General features: G+C 41.8%; 2 protein-coding genes across 6 annotated transcripts in view; one reads left to right on the top strand and one right to left on the bottom strand.

The window, feature by feature from the left end:
• Positions 1–2184: 2184 nt before the first annotated feature.
• On the bottom strand, positions 2185–4015 carry fgf20b (fibroblast growth factor 20b). The gene is made up of 3 exons (XM_072663030.1): positions 3742–4015; positions 2701–2804; positions 2185–2455 (listed from the first exon to the last, which is right to left on the bottom strand). The coding sequence occupies exons 1-3, from the start codon at positions 4013–4015 to the stop codon at positions 2210–2212; spliced, it is 624 nt and encodes a 207-aa protein (XP_072519131.1). The 3' UTR covers positions 2185–2209.
• A 454-nt stretch (positions 4016–4469) lies between these two features.
• Positions 4470–14976, top strand: part of micu3b (mitochondrial calcium uptake family, member 3b) — a 33847-nt gene continuing 23340 nt past the window's right edge. For 3 of the 5 annotated variants that reach the window (XM_072663028.1, XM_072663026.1, XM_072663025.1), the window contains exons 1-3: positions 6836–7080; positions 10410–10472; positions 11692–11836. In XM_072663028.1, coding sequence (XP_072519129.1) covers positions 6838–7080; positions 10410–10472; positions 11692–11836 — 451 coding nt within the window. In that variant the 5' untranslated portion in view covers positions 6836–6837. Of the gene's footprint in view, positions 4531–6834; positions 7081–10409; positions 10473–11691; positions 11837–14976 lie in introns of those variants that run through there. The other 2 variants (XM_072663029.1, XM_072663027.1) reach the window with 2 other exon arrangements.

The following is a 14976-nucleotide window of genomic DNA, read 5'->3' as shown; positions in this document are numbered from 1 at the left end:
TGCAATCGTCTGTCAGCTGTCTATAAATATTAACATGCATGGGGAGGGGGGGGGGTGACATGATCTGAAGAACATTATGCAAGGTGCTGTGTAACAGGCCTGTAAAGTCTTCTTGAGTTATAGATCTGCCCACCACTCTGGACGAATGTGAACAAGATGTTCGCTCATGTAGTCCCCTATAGTGTGAACCCCTCTTTGTTTCCACTCTCTCTCCCGCCCCCATACACAGCTCACCGTTGTAAGCTGCTCAGATGGGAAAATCCCACAGTATCACATACCGGTAAAGGCTGGCAGCATGTAGGCTCCCCTGTCAAGACAGCCCCTGGCTCACCATCACACAGATGCTGAGATCACAGAGCGTAGCCTTCATGCTTCAACACAAAAACTCTTCCAAGCGTTGTGGAAACTGTAGATAGATATGCTTTTTTGGTCACCGTTGTGGAAATCGCTCATTGAGCCATTCAAACACACATTCAGGGGAAAAAAAAAGATAGAGAGAGCACAGGTAGATTGAGCCTCAGGTATCGAAATTCTACATTGTCTTTTCTTCTGCAGGTGATTCTCTGTTTAATCTTGCCAATGCTGGTAGGGATGATTGATCTCACTGCTTTGACAGCTAAACAGAATGTGTCACCGTCAAGATGGACTAGAAAATCCATAAAAAATGTAAGGAAGTGAGTCAATATTTAGATTTTTACGTCATAAACCTTCTGTGCTAGAGTAGAGTGAGCCACCTTGTCTTATTGATGCACTCTTGAGTGGTCACATTAAGCTCCATTCTGAAATAGTCAACAGAGGTTGCTTAACACTTGTCATTTTGACCCCGGTTGTGCCGGGTCACCAAGCCTACTAAAGGTCAGTTTTTATTTCACCCTGATCTTGTCATTGCTAGGCTGCTACATGAGAAGGTCTCTAAGATGAGCTTTGAAGTCAATGAGTGTTAGACAAGCCTTTTGCTCCCAGACTAACAAGTGCCGATCTATAGGTAGTGCCTGTCTGTTCATGAAGCTTTGTCTGAGGGAACAGCCCCAGCTTCAAGTGATGTTATATCGGTGACATACTGTTATAAACAGACCCATAATTAAAGGGCTAACCTGTAGCCTTTAACAGTGCTGTGAATAAGCCTTTGCCTCCTTCACCTTTATTTTTTCCTATTCTTGCCTATTTGTCGCAGTGAATGCTTTTTTTTCTTCATATCTTTAAACAAAATGGAATATCAGACAATGAGAAGCCTAATAGACGCAAAACACATTTTTATTGATTATCTTATTTATTACTTTTTCACACATGTGAAAAAACACTGCTGAAGGAAAACCTCACTCATACTAAAGCATACCACCAGAGTGATGCAGTTGCCACAAACACAATAAAAAAAAAGAGAACATCAGGAAGGGGGCAAACACTTTTTCACAGCACTGTATTTGCTTTGGTGTTATTAGTTGTGTATAGAGCTGTGTATATGCAGAATGCAGAACTTTCTGGGACCTGCTTTAGTAAGGTTTAGAAAGCACTGGTTATTCTTCATAATGGTGGGGGGTGGGGTGGGATGGGTGGATGGGGGTAGTTGGGGGTTGGTGATTGCAATGCCTTGCGATGTTAATTGTAGCAACAAAATGAGTAATATTTTGTACTTTCGTCATATGAAGACGGATCACTAGCTTAAGGCACCTTCTACAGTGATATCTGTTTAGATAAGTGAAAATATATATTATCAAATAAATAAATACATATAATAAATATGTGTATCATAAACTGTATAAATAATATCCTATGAGATGATGAGTCCCTTTCTCCACAGGTTTCAGTCCTGACATCTCCAAACCTTACATCACATGTCCATCAAGTTCCAAGTTCCAAGTCTTTCTACACCAGTATCAGTCATCTCCAGGACAAATCCAGCAGTCCATGCTGAAGCCACAACTCAAGACATGCCAACAAACAACAGTCAATCTGGACTTTCTCTTTGTCTACCAGCTGTCCTAGTGTTCTGTTAGACCCACTGTCACTGGGACACCCACTTTAGCTCTCAGCACTCTGGACAATCAAGACTGAGACCTCTGCATCAGTACTGGCCAATGCTCCCTAAAAGATCACGTCTCTCTCTTGTCACTGGCTTGCGAGCCGGTGCTAAAAGCCAACCATCCGGTTCCCTTGTTCCTATATGGTAAGAACTGGACCTGTTCCTCTTCTGAAGCCAGACCAGCTGCTCTCAGCTGTGGCCTAACACTTCTTTGTAGAGTTCAGGCACTTTATCTGGGTCCACTGGCCTGGGGAGGAAATGTGTGAACTTTTGATGTCGCCTCGATTTCGTGCCGTCCCTTGGCGTGCCGTCCCTGTTGAGGGCCACGTAATAGCGTGCCCCCTTTTCCCCGTGTTTGTAGAGATTGGAGGAGTATGTGTTGTACCAGTTCTCCTCAAACTGCTCTCGGAAGACACACTCAGCTGTCAGTTTCTCCTGTAAGAGAGTGACATGCAAAACGTTGGCAAATCAGTATGTTCGCAAAAGCAGCTTAGGATAGTCTTCATGACATAAAGAGAGGGAAAGAAAGACTTTGGGTTTTAGGAGCTAAAACCCAAATCTTGGACTTCAATGAGAAGAAATGCCATTGCACACACACAGAGGATTCCTCTGTCCAAACACGGATAAGCAGAATGCTTTGTACGGCTGTAATTCCCAGGCACACGCTGAAGAACACTTACCGAGCCATAGAGTTCCCCCTTGTCATTCATCCCGAGGTAGAGGCCACTGTCCACTCCTCTGATGCTGATTAATCCAACTGCCAGGCTTATGAATTCCAAAATACCTGGAGAAGAATAAATCAATTGTTCTAAGTATGTTCTCTGAAGTCCAAGCCCTCGTCACAGATTGTGAGTAAGCTGCTAGAGTTATCCTCACTCACTCTACAGAAATACCAGTTCTGCATGATCTCAGTGAACTTCTGCTTGAACTGCACAGGAGTTGGTCTCACATTCATGAAGTCATAATAGCCTGAAGTTTCCGGTTATGTTATATAACGTTATATGAATGTTAACAATGAATATATAACCAGATGTAATAAAAGACAAGTTTGAGCATTTGTGGGCCAAGTCATGTCACTCATTTTCTGAAAGGGAGGGTAGAGTAACCTAAACCGCTCTGATGTAAAAGTATTGCAACATCCATTAATAATTCAAGTAGAAGTAAATGTAGCTGCCAAAAATGACCTGAGAGTAAAAAGTAGCAGTTAGTAAACTACAGTAGAACTACAGTGGAACATATCAGAACATCCAGCATCCATCAGAATGGGTGCAATTCTTGTCTTTTTGGTTCTTTTAAGTCTAAAATAAAATAAGTAAAAAAGTGGCGTTAAAAAAATGACAATACTGGGTTAACTACGGATCAGATGTACTTCTTAGTACATTCAACATCTATCAGCACAGGAACTCAAGGTTTTTAGGTGTAATTCCTATGTTTTCAGGTCCTTTAGGTTTACAATAAAAGTGTTGTGATCATCAGCAAAGCACAGCAAGTCCTGGACCAACAGAACGTAATGCAAATAAGCACAAAAAAAGGAATTAGATCAAATAAGTCAATTTCCTTCCTCAGTATGAAAGCAAACCTAGCACAGTATGGCTTTCAGAAGTAAAATATACTCTATTTGAGGGACCAATATTAGTAGTAGTAACACACTTGCATTTGCTGCTTTCTAAAGAAAGCTACACTAGCTAAAAAGCTGACAGATGAAGACCCCTGGCCCGTACCGAAGCGGCTGTGGTCCTGTCTCGTGCCCTGCACCGTGCCGTCCGGCAGGATCTCCAGGTGGAAGCCCGTCCTGCAGTAGAGCTGCCTCCTGCGCAGGATGCCCTTCAGGTGCGTGAGGTCTGTGGTGGGGCTGCGTGAGAGCCGCTCTCCGGGCACGAGGAGGCGCTCGGGCAGCAGAGCGAGCCCGTCGGCCAGCGCGGGCATGAGGAATGGCGAGCTCGCGCCGTCTGCGGCGCCGTGCACGAGCGCGCCGAACTCCCCGAGTCCCGCCATAGTCCGGCCTGTCCGGTAAACGTGAGCCGCGCGCCGCTGGAGACGAGCCTATGCGTTGCGGCGGGACGGTCCCATGCCTGCTGCTGTCCCACACAGGAGAGGGTGTGTGGTGGTGGTGGTGGTGGTGGGAGTGTATTACAGGTCCCAAGTGAGGGGCAAGAAGTGTAGGCGCGCGGGATGAAACACCTCTGGCTCCACGGTGGTCTTCCTCACTCTGTTAATATCCACCTTTAGGAGTTCAGCTTCAGCCGCTCTGAAGGGTTTCCTCTGAGTCGAGCCGCATCCACAGCGCAGGCTGAGTTACAGTGTGTGTGTGTGTGCGTGTGTGCGTGTGTGTGTGTGCGTGTGTGTGCCAGAGAGCAAAGAGGAGAACGGTTGTGTGCGTGAGCTGCGAGATGAGCTGTAGTGCGTGTGTGTTAGAGAGAGAGAGAGATAGAGAGAGAGAGAGAGAGAGAGAGAGAGAGAGAGAGAGATCCAAAGCGTAACTCACAGCAGCCCTGGTTTCGCACGATCAGGTAAGGCGTGTGTGTGTGTGTGTGTGTCAGTGTGAATGTATGTGAGACTGAGGGAAGTGGTGTGTGCTGTGAGTGCTAGAAGCCGAGGCAGGTGCAAAGCGCGAGCGGTGGGCGGGGACTAGCGGGTCAGACCTGCCTTAAGTGCGCGAGCGTGTGCTGTTTGGTCATGGGCATCGACCTCGAGATGATGGAGAACATTTTTTTGAAAGTATATTGAAGGATAAACTGATCAAATATTCAAAGGTTACCTCCAGAAACTGGTTCATTAACCTCTTAAACCCTGGAATTATTATTCAGTTATTAATCCTTGTGCAGAAACTACTGTGATTTTCTTCTGCAACCGTTTGAATGATCATATCTAGTGGAGTCCCACAGGGTTGTATTTTAGGACCTACGAAACTGTTGTTAATTCCGACAGTAATGTAGTTTTGAAAGTGAAGAAATGGGGACTACAATGTCTAAAGGGTTAAATATGAGTTTCTTGAGTTGTAACATCCCTATAGTATATACTACTAGTTTTTATATAGAAGCTTTTTTTGGAGGATGTTGGTGTAACAGCTTTAGCTACAATAATAAAGCGGTCAGTGGAACTCCACAAATGTATTGAAATATAAAGATTTAGATATAATGGAGGCATTGTGGAGTCCCCAACCAGCAAAATGCTATTTCTTCCAAAAAAAGCTTATCGCTGTATTTATTTATTTATTTTATTTACAGTTCACTTGTAGCAATGGCATTAGTTTTAGCATAGCCACTAGTGATACTAATGTAGAATTCCACCAAAATGTCTGTATAGTTGAATAATAAAGCATAATAAAGATAAACTAGATCTGAATGCATCTCCACCACTGTAAGCAATTCTGACTCCATACGTATTCTTAATTTTTTTTAGAGTAGAGTATCATTTTACAGCTACTCTACTCTAAAAAGAAATTAAGAATACGTATGATGTCAGAATTGCTTACAGTGGTGGAGATCAACCAGACGTCTGTAGCAGTTAAAGCAATACTATGGAAAATGGACATTTCTTGCTCCTGGGCTCCCCCTACAGTTGGGAATTGTAATTCATGCTTTGGGCCACCACTAAAGGACATATTTTTCTGGACTGCTTAGAAATACAGAACCGTCACTGAAAGTGAAAGAAGCATGTGGACTGATGCACCATGGTAATATTACAGGACTTACTAATTTGACACTAATTTGAGCATTAAGCACTTCTCTTAAACGTTATCCTGCCCTCTTCTCCAAAGTTACATACCGAGGGCCGAGCTCGGAGTTGCAGCAACAGGATGATCACTTAACTCTATTCTCTTTATTACAATGATTTCAAAGCTGTTAAGTTAAGATACAAATGCCACATAATGTTGCTTTAAATGTTACAGACAAACTGATCCTGCATCCATAACTGAATCCATTTAGCATCTGGTGCTTGAAATATGCCTTTTCATGAGCCATTTATTGTAGAAAATGAGAAAGAGTAGTAGCGTCAAGTCCTGTCACCTAGACATGCTCACCTCTGTGAAACTCTGTGGAACATTGATCAAGAGGATATTATATCATGGTTTTCCTGTAGATTACAAAAAAGGAAAAGTAATTTTCTTTTTATTATTTATTCACAGTGATATTGACGGACAAGGTCACTTTGAAAGTCATTTATACTCTAAATAAAGGCATTGTGTCAGACCAGGCTACGTTTCCCAGTCTCCAACTGTCCAGTTTTGGTGTACCCACTGCAGCCTCAGCTTTCTGTCCTTGGCTGACAGAAATGGAGACCCCCCCCCCCCCCCCCCCCATTCTGATAGTTTATGTGAACATTATCTGAAGCTGTTGGCCTATATCTGCAAACTTTTATACATTGCAGTTCTGCCACACGATTGGCTGACTAGATAACTGGATGGTGTACTGGAGTTCTTAAGTACTTGGGGAGTGTAGACTTATTTAAGAAACTCATTAAAGGTATGATTTTTTTTTCTTGATTTAAGTAAATGATAATAGTAATAATAATAATAATAATAATAATAATAATAATCAGTAGAAAGTCCTTAAGACATTAACCCTTAGCAACCCCATTTTGTATTTTTGCTCATTTTATGCTACCCTCTTATTTCCACCTCTGTTAACATAAATACTGTTTATTTTTAAGAGCTACACTGACAAAATTGCACCCCAGTCCTGTAATCACTCCAAAGCGAGTAAAAAGCGAGTGAGTTGTTTACATGCCTCGATGAGAGCTGAGCCGCGTGCACGAGGCTGCGTGTAACGTTACATCTCGCGAGGACTGAGCGAGCCGCTCTGTCAACTGCCATGATGGCGTCCCTGCGTCGGTTCCTCTCAGTGGGGCGTAAATATACCGCTTACACGAACGGAGCAGGAATCCGTTCGACCAGCACCCGCTCGCTGAAACGGGCCGGGACTGGTCTGGGTCTCGCTTTGGGAGGAATAGCGGCGTATGAGCTCTGGCTGTCCCGGGACGACGTGAAACAGGGCGGCAGAATAGGTCAACACTGTGGGCTAGTGAGATCACTCCCAGCCGTGGCAGCGAAAGAGAAGGTACGGCAGTGAAATAACAGGGTTAAACAGGGCGTGAACGACAGGCTGCTGTTAGTCCACACTGATGTTTCATACTCGCTTATGATCGAGTCGAGTGTGTAGGATTGAACAGGACGTTCAGGACGAGTGGTATAGGTCCTCTAGGCGCTCTCCACTGGCGAGAGGTGCTGAAAAACAACGGACTTGGGTTTTTGTGAAATGCGTCCCCTCCGAGTAGATCACTCTCTTAAAAATAAAGGTGCCAAAGGTTTTTTTTATTTCGCAGTGCTTTAGAAGAACCACCTCTACCCCCTAAAAACATTCAGTGCATGGTTCTTCAGAGACTCAGATTTGTAAATGACATGTACACCATTAAAATGGGATAGTAAAGGCAGTAGCCCTGTTTAGAACCTGGCAGCTCAAATAACTATTTTAATGCCTATTTTAAACAGAAATGTTTTACATAGCACAAAAAGTTAGAGCCATAGAAGCCCCTTTCAGTACTGTATATACAACCCCTTTTTCTAAGAGTGGACACTCTCAGAAGAAATACCACACTGTCACTGGGGTGGTAACATCAAGTGTATGTTATAAGGACTTTATTGAAGGAACATAACTGCACCATATATATTTCTTATATAAGTTAGTTTATGAAAAGGTGCATTTCTCTTGGGAGCGTGTATGTAGTGTATCCTTATGGTACCCAGTTGCTCCTTAAGGACCATATTGTAGTGTTTTTGTTGTATGTATCTTGATAAAAGAAAATGTATTTTGTCTGACAGTATATAGTGTAAAGAACCTCCCTGAAATGCAAAGATTATAGGGAGAACTCTTCAGCTAGTATAGGCCTTGTACATTATGTGAAGGTTTCTCACACTCCCATATCCCATTATATTAAATCAGTAAATAAATATAGTGCTGCTTCCAGTAGAATACAGTAGAAGTAACAGAACTGAATATTATTGTGATTGTCGCCTACAAGCACAATGAACATTGTTTATGAGGCTTGGCGTTTGCCAGAGAGCAGCAGACTGAGCTTAGAGTGTTGACTCTCTGAAATGCAAACTGGTGAAAGTAGTCAGTCCTGATAGATTGATAGATGATAGATAGTCAATGAAATGTTTCTATTCATTAATCTACATCATTCTTGATATGTAGGTCAGTGCTCAGCGTTAAGTGCCCACAAGTCTAAAATAAACCTGGAGGCAGTACCGTGGGGGGATGGGGGGGGGGGGTCATTTGAAAATATATGAGTATCCAAACGTATCACAGCATTTACATGTTTGGTGTTTTTTAATGGACTTGGTAAAAGTGAAAGTTTATTCATTCCTGTGAATAAGATTGTGTATTTTCTTTTTGTAAATAAGGTGAAATATACACCCTTAAAAATACGTTTTACTAAAATGGAAAGTCTGATGTACACAGGTGGTGCTTTAAATAAGCTGTTAATAACAAGATTAAATTATTGTTACAAGCCAGAAAACCCATTTTCCAGAACTATGTAGACTCTCTTTTGCTACGAATATACGTGGGGGACTATCAGTATTATTTTGGGGTTCAGAAGTACAGCCCATGTACCATTTCCCTTTTGTTTGAATCAGGCTAATGTTATTAGGCCCAGCAGTGTGTCCATTAATCCAGGCTACTGTTGCAATGCTAATGATTACTACAGAATTTGGCACCTCAGATTTGGAGGACATCGGAGAAAGCACAGCTTCAGGCCACACCATCCCACCTAATGATGTTTACTCTTGCTTTGCTCAATTCCAGCATGGTGTCAAATGCCATCCTGGCCTTTCTCTCTTTCAATTTGTGAAGTTGAGAAAGGCTTGCTATTTTTTGGCCCTGGGCACAAGGATTTGGTGCATGGTTTAAGAACAGTTTGTGCTAAGCTGTTTGTCAGGTTGATATCTTCAGTTTGCCAACACCTTCATATTTAAACATTAAATTAAACAGAGCGAAAACATATCCGAGTAAACCAGACATTCTGATGAGCCAAACATACCCGAAAAGTTCCAGTGTTGTTTCATTGCTCCACAGACATTTTGAGATTCAGCATTGGCCCACTCACTGTCTTTCACTCAAAACCTTTTGGGCCTATGGATCAGTGGTATGTCTGGAGGAGGAAGAATAAAGCATACACTGAAAAGAACGCACTGCCTATAGTGAAGCATGGCAGTGGCTTGGGATGCTCTGGGGCTGCTTTCCTTCATTTGGCACAGGAAATCTGCAAGTGGATGGCAAGATGGATTCAATCAAGTATATGGAAATCCAAGGAGAAAATGTCATTCCTTCTGTGAGGAAGCTGAAGCTTGGGCATCATTGGACTTTCCAACAGGGCAATTATCTCAAGCATACCTCAAAGTCCACCAAGGCCGGGTTTCAGAAGAAGTCCTGAATTCTGGAGTGGCTGTCACAGCTACTTGACTTAAACCCCCCACCCTAGAACATCTTTGGAGGAATTTGAAGAAGGTGGTTGCAGCACACAACCCCAAGAACATTAGTGAACTGGAGGCCACTGCCTATGAGGAATTAGCTTAGATTCCTCTGGAACGCTGCTAGAAGCCATAACAGCCATAACAGCAAATGGGTGCTTTACTATGTTCTAAAGAGGCTTGTGATGAAGCAGTGATGAAGAGTAATTCTTCTCAGACTGCAGTCGTCATTAAAAGTGGCATTTTGTATTGAATTTGGAGAAAGCACTTCTGAAGCTCGGGTTGGGTTGGGATTTTTAAATTGTTATTGTTTGATTGGTTTATTGCCAACACCTGAATGTTTATAAATGTTCATAATAAACCTAATTTGCAATGGATTCGAATAATTTTGAGTGCAACTGTAGCTACTTATACTATATACACGTGTGCACTGTTTCTATTAAACCAATTTCCACAACAAATACTGTACTTGGTGTGGTAAGAAGCTGTTTAACTAATAAACGCTTAATAAATACTCAGAATTAAACCAGGCAAAGCAACATTTTAGTTAAGATTAACAAAAGCAACATTTTGCATCAATTCAAACCTTAAAACACTGGCTATCAGAGGCTATCAAAGTACAGTTATGTCGCATGGGCTCTGCTTCCAGTCAGCACCACTAAATGCACTTTATTCAGTCCACTGATTTAGTTGGTCCACTCCTTTCTGCGCGAGAAGACAAGACTGTACCCTAGTCATGTTCTTGGCATACATCTCTCTGGGATTTTGCACAGCAGTGATCTGAGTGGACTCTTCCCCGAAAACCTTCAACGGTTTGTTGGATCATTAAACCATGCAGGATTGACTCAGTCCACTTTGCAACCTCCCTTACACTGTGTTCCTTTTTGTCTTTGCTCCCTTATCAACTCGGAACAGGGGCGGGGGGGCATTGGACGTAACCTTGACTTGTGGATTGAGACGCAGGAATCCAGGCCTGAGGTAACGGGACACGGCAGCTTGGCAGCAAGGCTGACATTTGATGTGGGTAATAAGTAGCAGGGGCACACATTCCCAGGGTGTTTGCTTGGTGCCCAGTGGGCCTGGCTGCCTGCCACCTGGGAAAGACATCAACTCTGTCCTCGTGAGCTTGGGCTCTTCATATCGATGTTTGTGGCCATTTGAGTGCTCAGTCATGTGGAGGGACTAGCATTTGAAGATATGTATGCATTAAAAAACAGATCAGTATTCCAGCAATTTGGGGTGAAAATAGCTGAAAATCTCTCAGCAGTGGATGTGAACCACTAAAATCATTATGCCGCTTCACTGGCTGTAATAGGGAGAATAGTGTCGCTGTTGTTGCTATTCCAGGCTTGAAATGCTGCTAACTGCAGGATGTAACTTAGGATAACTGCATAACACTGCATAAGCCAAGTGAAATTAGTGTAAAATTTGGTAATTTCACTGTACAATGTCAGTCCACATGCTTCTTTCACTTTCCACAACGGTTCTGTATTTCTCAGCTTATCTTGAAAGTGAATAGCTTAAAGCACAAATTACACTTCCTGTAGGGGGAGCCCAGGAGCAAGAAATACCATAGTATTTGCTCTGAGCTTGGACTTCCCCTCCTTTCATTTCGCTTGTCGATTGTATTTCCTTTTTCTTCCAATTTGGTGCTGTCAGTTAACCCACCTCTTCATAGTTCTCGTTGCAATGTTCCCAAAACTAGAAGGGTAAAAATCCTGCATGTCCTCCGGTACATGCAAAACCATCCACTGCCTCTTTTCACGCTGCCGCCAATGCAGCATCACTGGGTAGCCGATATGCTTGGAGAAAAGCGCTGTGTCCCCATTTACACAGTAAATGTGCTTAACATCACTTTCTGCATGATGAGGGCAGAGAGAGCGCCATCTACCCACCCCATGAGAGCATGGCCAGTTGTGCTCTCTAGGACTCTAGCTGTTGATGGCAAAGCAGCATGGCTCGTGCCTGTGCATTAGACTGCTGAGCCACTGGACTTCTGTTTCTAAGGCAAAAAAATCACCAAAAATTGTTATTAAAAAAACCCTTTAAGGAATCAAAAATGCCCATGACATTATTTTAAATAACCATGTTGACACCTTTATTCTTAATTTAATAATAAAAGTTCGCCTAAATAATTACGATTCATTGACGATTCATTTTTCAGTGTCAACAATTTTATCTGTGTGTTTGATTGCAGGCCAAGATCCGCATTGATGATGAGAACATTACAATGTCAGCCCACGAACACAGGTTCCGACTCTTCAGTTCAGTGGAGTACGAAGGACAGCTTTACATGACACCACTGGACTTCATTGAGTCAGTGACCATGAGTGAGCCAAAGAGTAAGCACTGATTCAAAATTCTCTCTGCACTGGGAACGGCACTAGCAGTGTATAGTCTAAAGAACAGGTGCTCTGTAAGTAGTTGCCTATCGACTGAAAAGATTTAACATGATATCCTAGATGTTCCACAGCCTTACTTATACAAGCAAACCACCTAGTAGTGCTTTAAAGGTAGCTATGACTGGTCACTGCTAATGGAGTCATAACACCTGCATGGAGATAGCCATCTCCACCAGCATAACACTTATGCCCCATTTCTGTTGCAAAAATCGGCAAAACCATAACCAAATATGCATTTGATGTCTACGGGATCTTAGCTGTGAAGAAGAATTGTAAGATTGCTGTTGTATATGGTGGACTTTAACATCAAGACAGGTGTGGATGATAGAATTGACTTGCTATGTAGCTGTGATTGTATGATAAGATGGTATTTTTATGTTAGTGGGAGAAAGGTTATTGCTAGGATATTCTCACCCTACCTAGTGTTTACACTTCCTTGGCAGTTCCACTGCACCATTAATCACCATTATATATCAGAAAGTCTTGACTTTTCTCTTTTTGCATTTCTAAAGTTGAGAGAAACTTATAATTCCTTATTTTGTGCAGCATATGGCATGAAGTTTTAAAACTCTGTATGGTGAATTGTTATCCAGGCTGTTTTTATTGGGTTTCCAGAACCTAGATTTTGCTTTTACATGAAGGCAAGTGAAAAATGAACAGTAAAATGAAAACATCATTAGTTCCCATTAAGCTACAACTTATTGACAAGTTGTAATTCATTTTACATTACCGATATATATATATATATATATAACAACCATATTCACCACTTGTGTTAGACATCGAATTTAGCCTCTGCCTTAAACCCATCCACTCGATGAACACACACGTACATACTAGAGAGAGAGGGTTAGCCTCTCTAACAGCCTTTTAAGGCCCACTGGTAGGCCAAAAGCGTTATTACAAACTTCTATTATCAAAGAATTGCCCCACCAGTTTGTACAGAAGTCCCTGTAATGAGTAATACACCTTAGTGTGTAATAAGCCTTTCTGCATTAAAGGATTAAGGGCCTTACTCAAAGGTATCTAACCCATAACATAAAAAACTGATTTGCATATTATTCTTCTACAGTTTTAAAAGAACAAAAAAGAAAACAGACTAAAATGAGAACTCTTGACAATAATTTGGCCACCTGCATGCTTAGTACTCCCTTTGGCAAGCATCTAGCCTGCAGATCCTTTTTTCTGTAATTCATTTATTTAAAGAGACTTACTGCAGGGGTCGCTGCACAGTAGAACAGTGCACCACCAACACCCCGGGTTCTGTTTAATCTTACTCAAGATCATCTTTTGGATGCAAACAGGGGTTTTAATTTGCCTTTCTAGCAACCCCCTAAACACATCATATTACCTATTCATGCCTATTCTTATTACAAACTAAGGGAACGACAGCTGCTTTGAGGAGTCCATGGCTGCTGATTGTTGGGACAAGGTTTGAAGAGTCAGGTCGATTCTCAGTCTGCGTTCTTGTCTGTACTTGTGTTCCTGTGGACTTAGGAAACATCATCAGTTACAGCCCAAGTACAGCTCCAACCAGAAGTTCACACCTAGCCAAGTACAGGAGGTGCATCAGGAGATGACTTGTGCAGACATGGCACAGACAAATATTCCAGAATGCATTATGCACCACGCTGCTGTTCCAAATGCAGAATTACTGCACAGCATCCTCCCATCCTCAGGAGTTTGTGTTGAACCTGCCAAGTTTGTGCCTACTTTGTATTAAGAATCCCTTTTTGAGTATTTATAGCATTTTCAAATGTCCATCCTTGGCTGTCCTAACGATGCTTATGAACAAGCCATAGCCCTAACAAGCTAATTAGCTTAAATAACAAGCTAAGGTAAAAATCTTGCATAAAATGTTAACAAAAGAATGCTTAATCTTAAACTGTATGCCTTTTGGAGACCAGTTCATTATCTACTGACTTTTGAATTTTGAATTTTTACTGTTATGGAAATTTTGACAAGTCATTAGACTGTTCTGTTTGACTGCCCTGTATTGTTGCTCATTCAAAATTATAGTCCAAGCTTAAACACTGCGTATAACACTTATAACACAATTGAAACAAACATTTTTAAACAGCTAAATGCAAATACATAGTTTTTTCTGTAAGATCACAAACACAATGAATTTTAAACAGTCTTTTCAGATTAGTTTCCATATATTAGTTTCCGCGTATGGGAAGTGAATGGCACGCTTTAAACCTTTAACAGTGTTTACACACTACATAAAACTCTTTACCAATAAAATGTTGGTTTTCCTTTTGGGCTCTTTAAATGTTCATAAAGTGGCCACTGTTGTCCTGATCCTGGGTGCACACTTCTTCTATGTGTCTGTTACCTGCTAGCTCAGAGGTGAACTTCCTGGAATGTTTAGAAAGGGATAAAATGTGAACTCTAATATAAAGGGCACACGTTGCATCACTGCTTCAAGCACATTATTTTTAATGGCGTATGCTCAACAAAAAGGCATAATGGTATTTATGGTTTTATGCCATGGCTATAAAGTCAGTTTTGAATGCGCTGTAACTGTGTGTGTGTTTGTGAAAGCCTGGCCAGAGGCCGTAATTGTGCATAATTAAATTTCATTATGTAAACATAAGATGTGGGTCATATATTAACTTGTGATTTGTTTGGTTTTGTATTTGTGTGCGCACTAAAATGTCAAAAATATGTTTTCCGTTCTTTTTATTAATTTATTCACGCTGTTTGGATGGACTGATTGCGAATGGTTCCATGAATTCCATTTTAAAAGCCAGAGCTGTAGGCTGGTTTTTCATGGCCAAAGTGCTGCGAAAAGCAGTGAGCATTTTTAGGCGCACCTGCATTTTTGAGGGACAGAGCTCTGTTTTTTTTAGCAGACTTGTTACTGATTTTGCAGTTTGTGGAGAACAGCTCCATGATTCTAGTCAGACTGCTGAGAGAGGAGGAATGCATTCAGTCAGTCAAGCATTTTATGACCCCTCTGCCTTATCGCAGCAGCACGGCCTTGTCATTCCTTTGCAACTTGCATTTACAGTATTAAACAGTAAGATCAGCGCATTGCTGTCATTGTTAACAGGCTTTATGAATCTTTTTGAATC

The sequence above is a fragment of the Salminus brasiliensis genome, chromosome 19 (assembly GCF_030463535.1).
Source record: "Salminus brasiliensis chromosome 19, fSalBra1.hap2, whole genome shotgun sequence".
Classification (NCBI taxonomy): domain Eukaryota; kingdom Metazoa; phylum Chordata; class Actinopteri; order Characiformes; family Bryconidae; genus Salminus; species Salminus brasiliensis.
The sequence above is the reverse complement of the archived record's forward strand: the minus strand, read 5'-3'. Positions and strand labels throughout refer to the sequence as shown.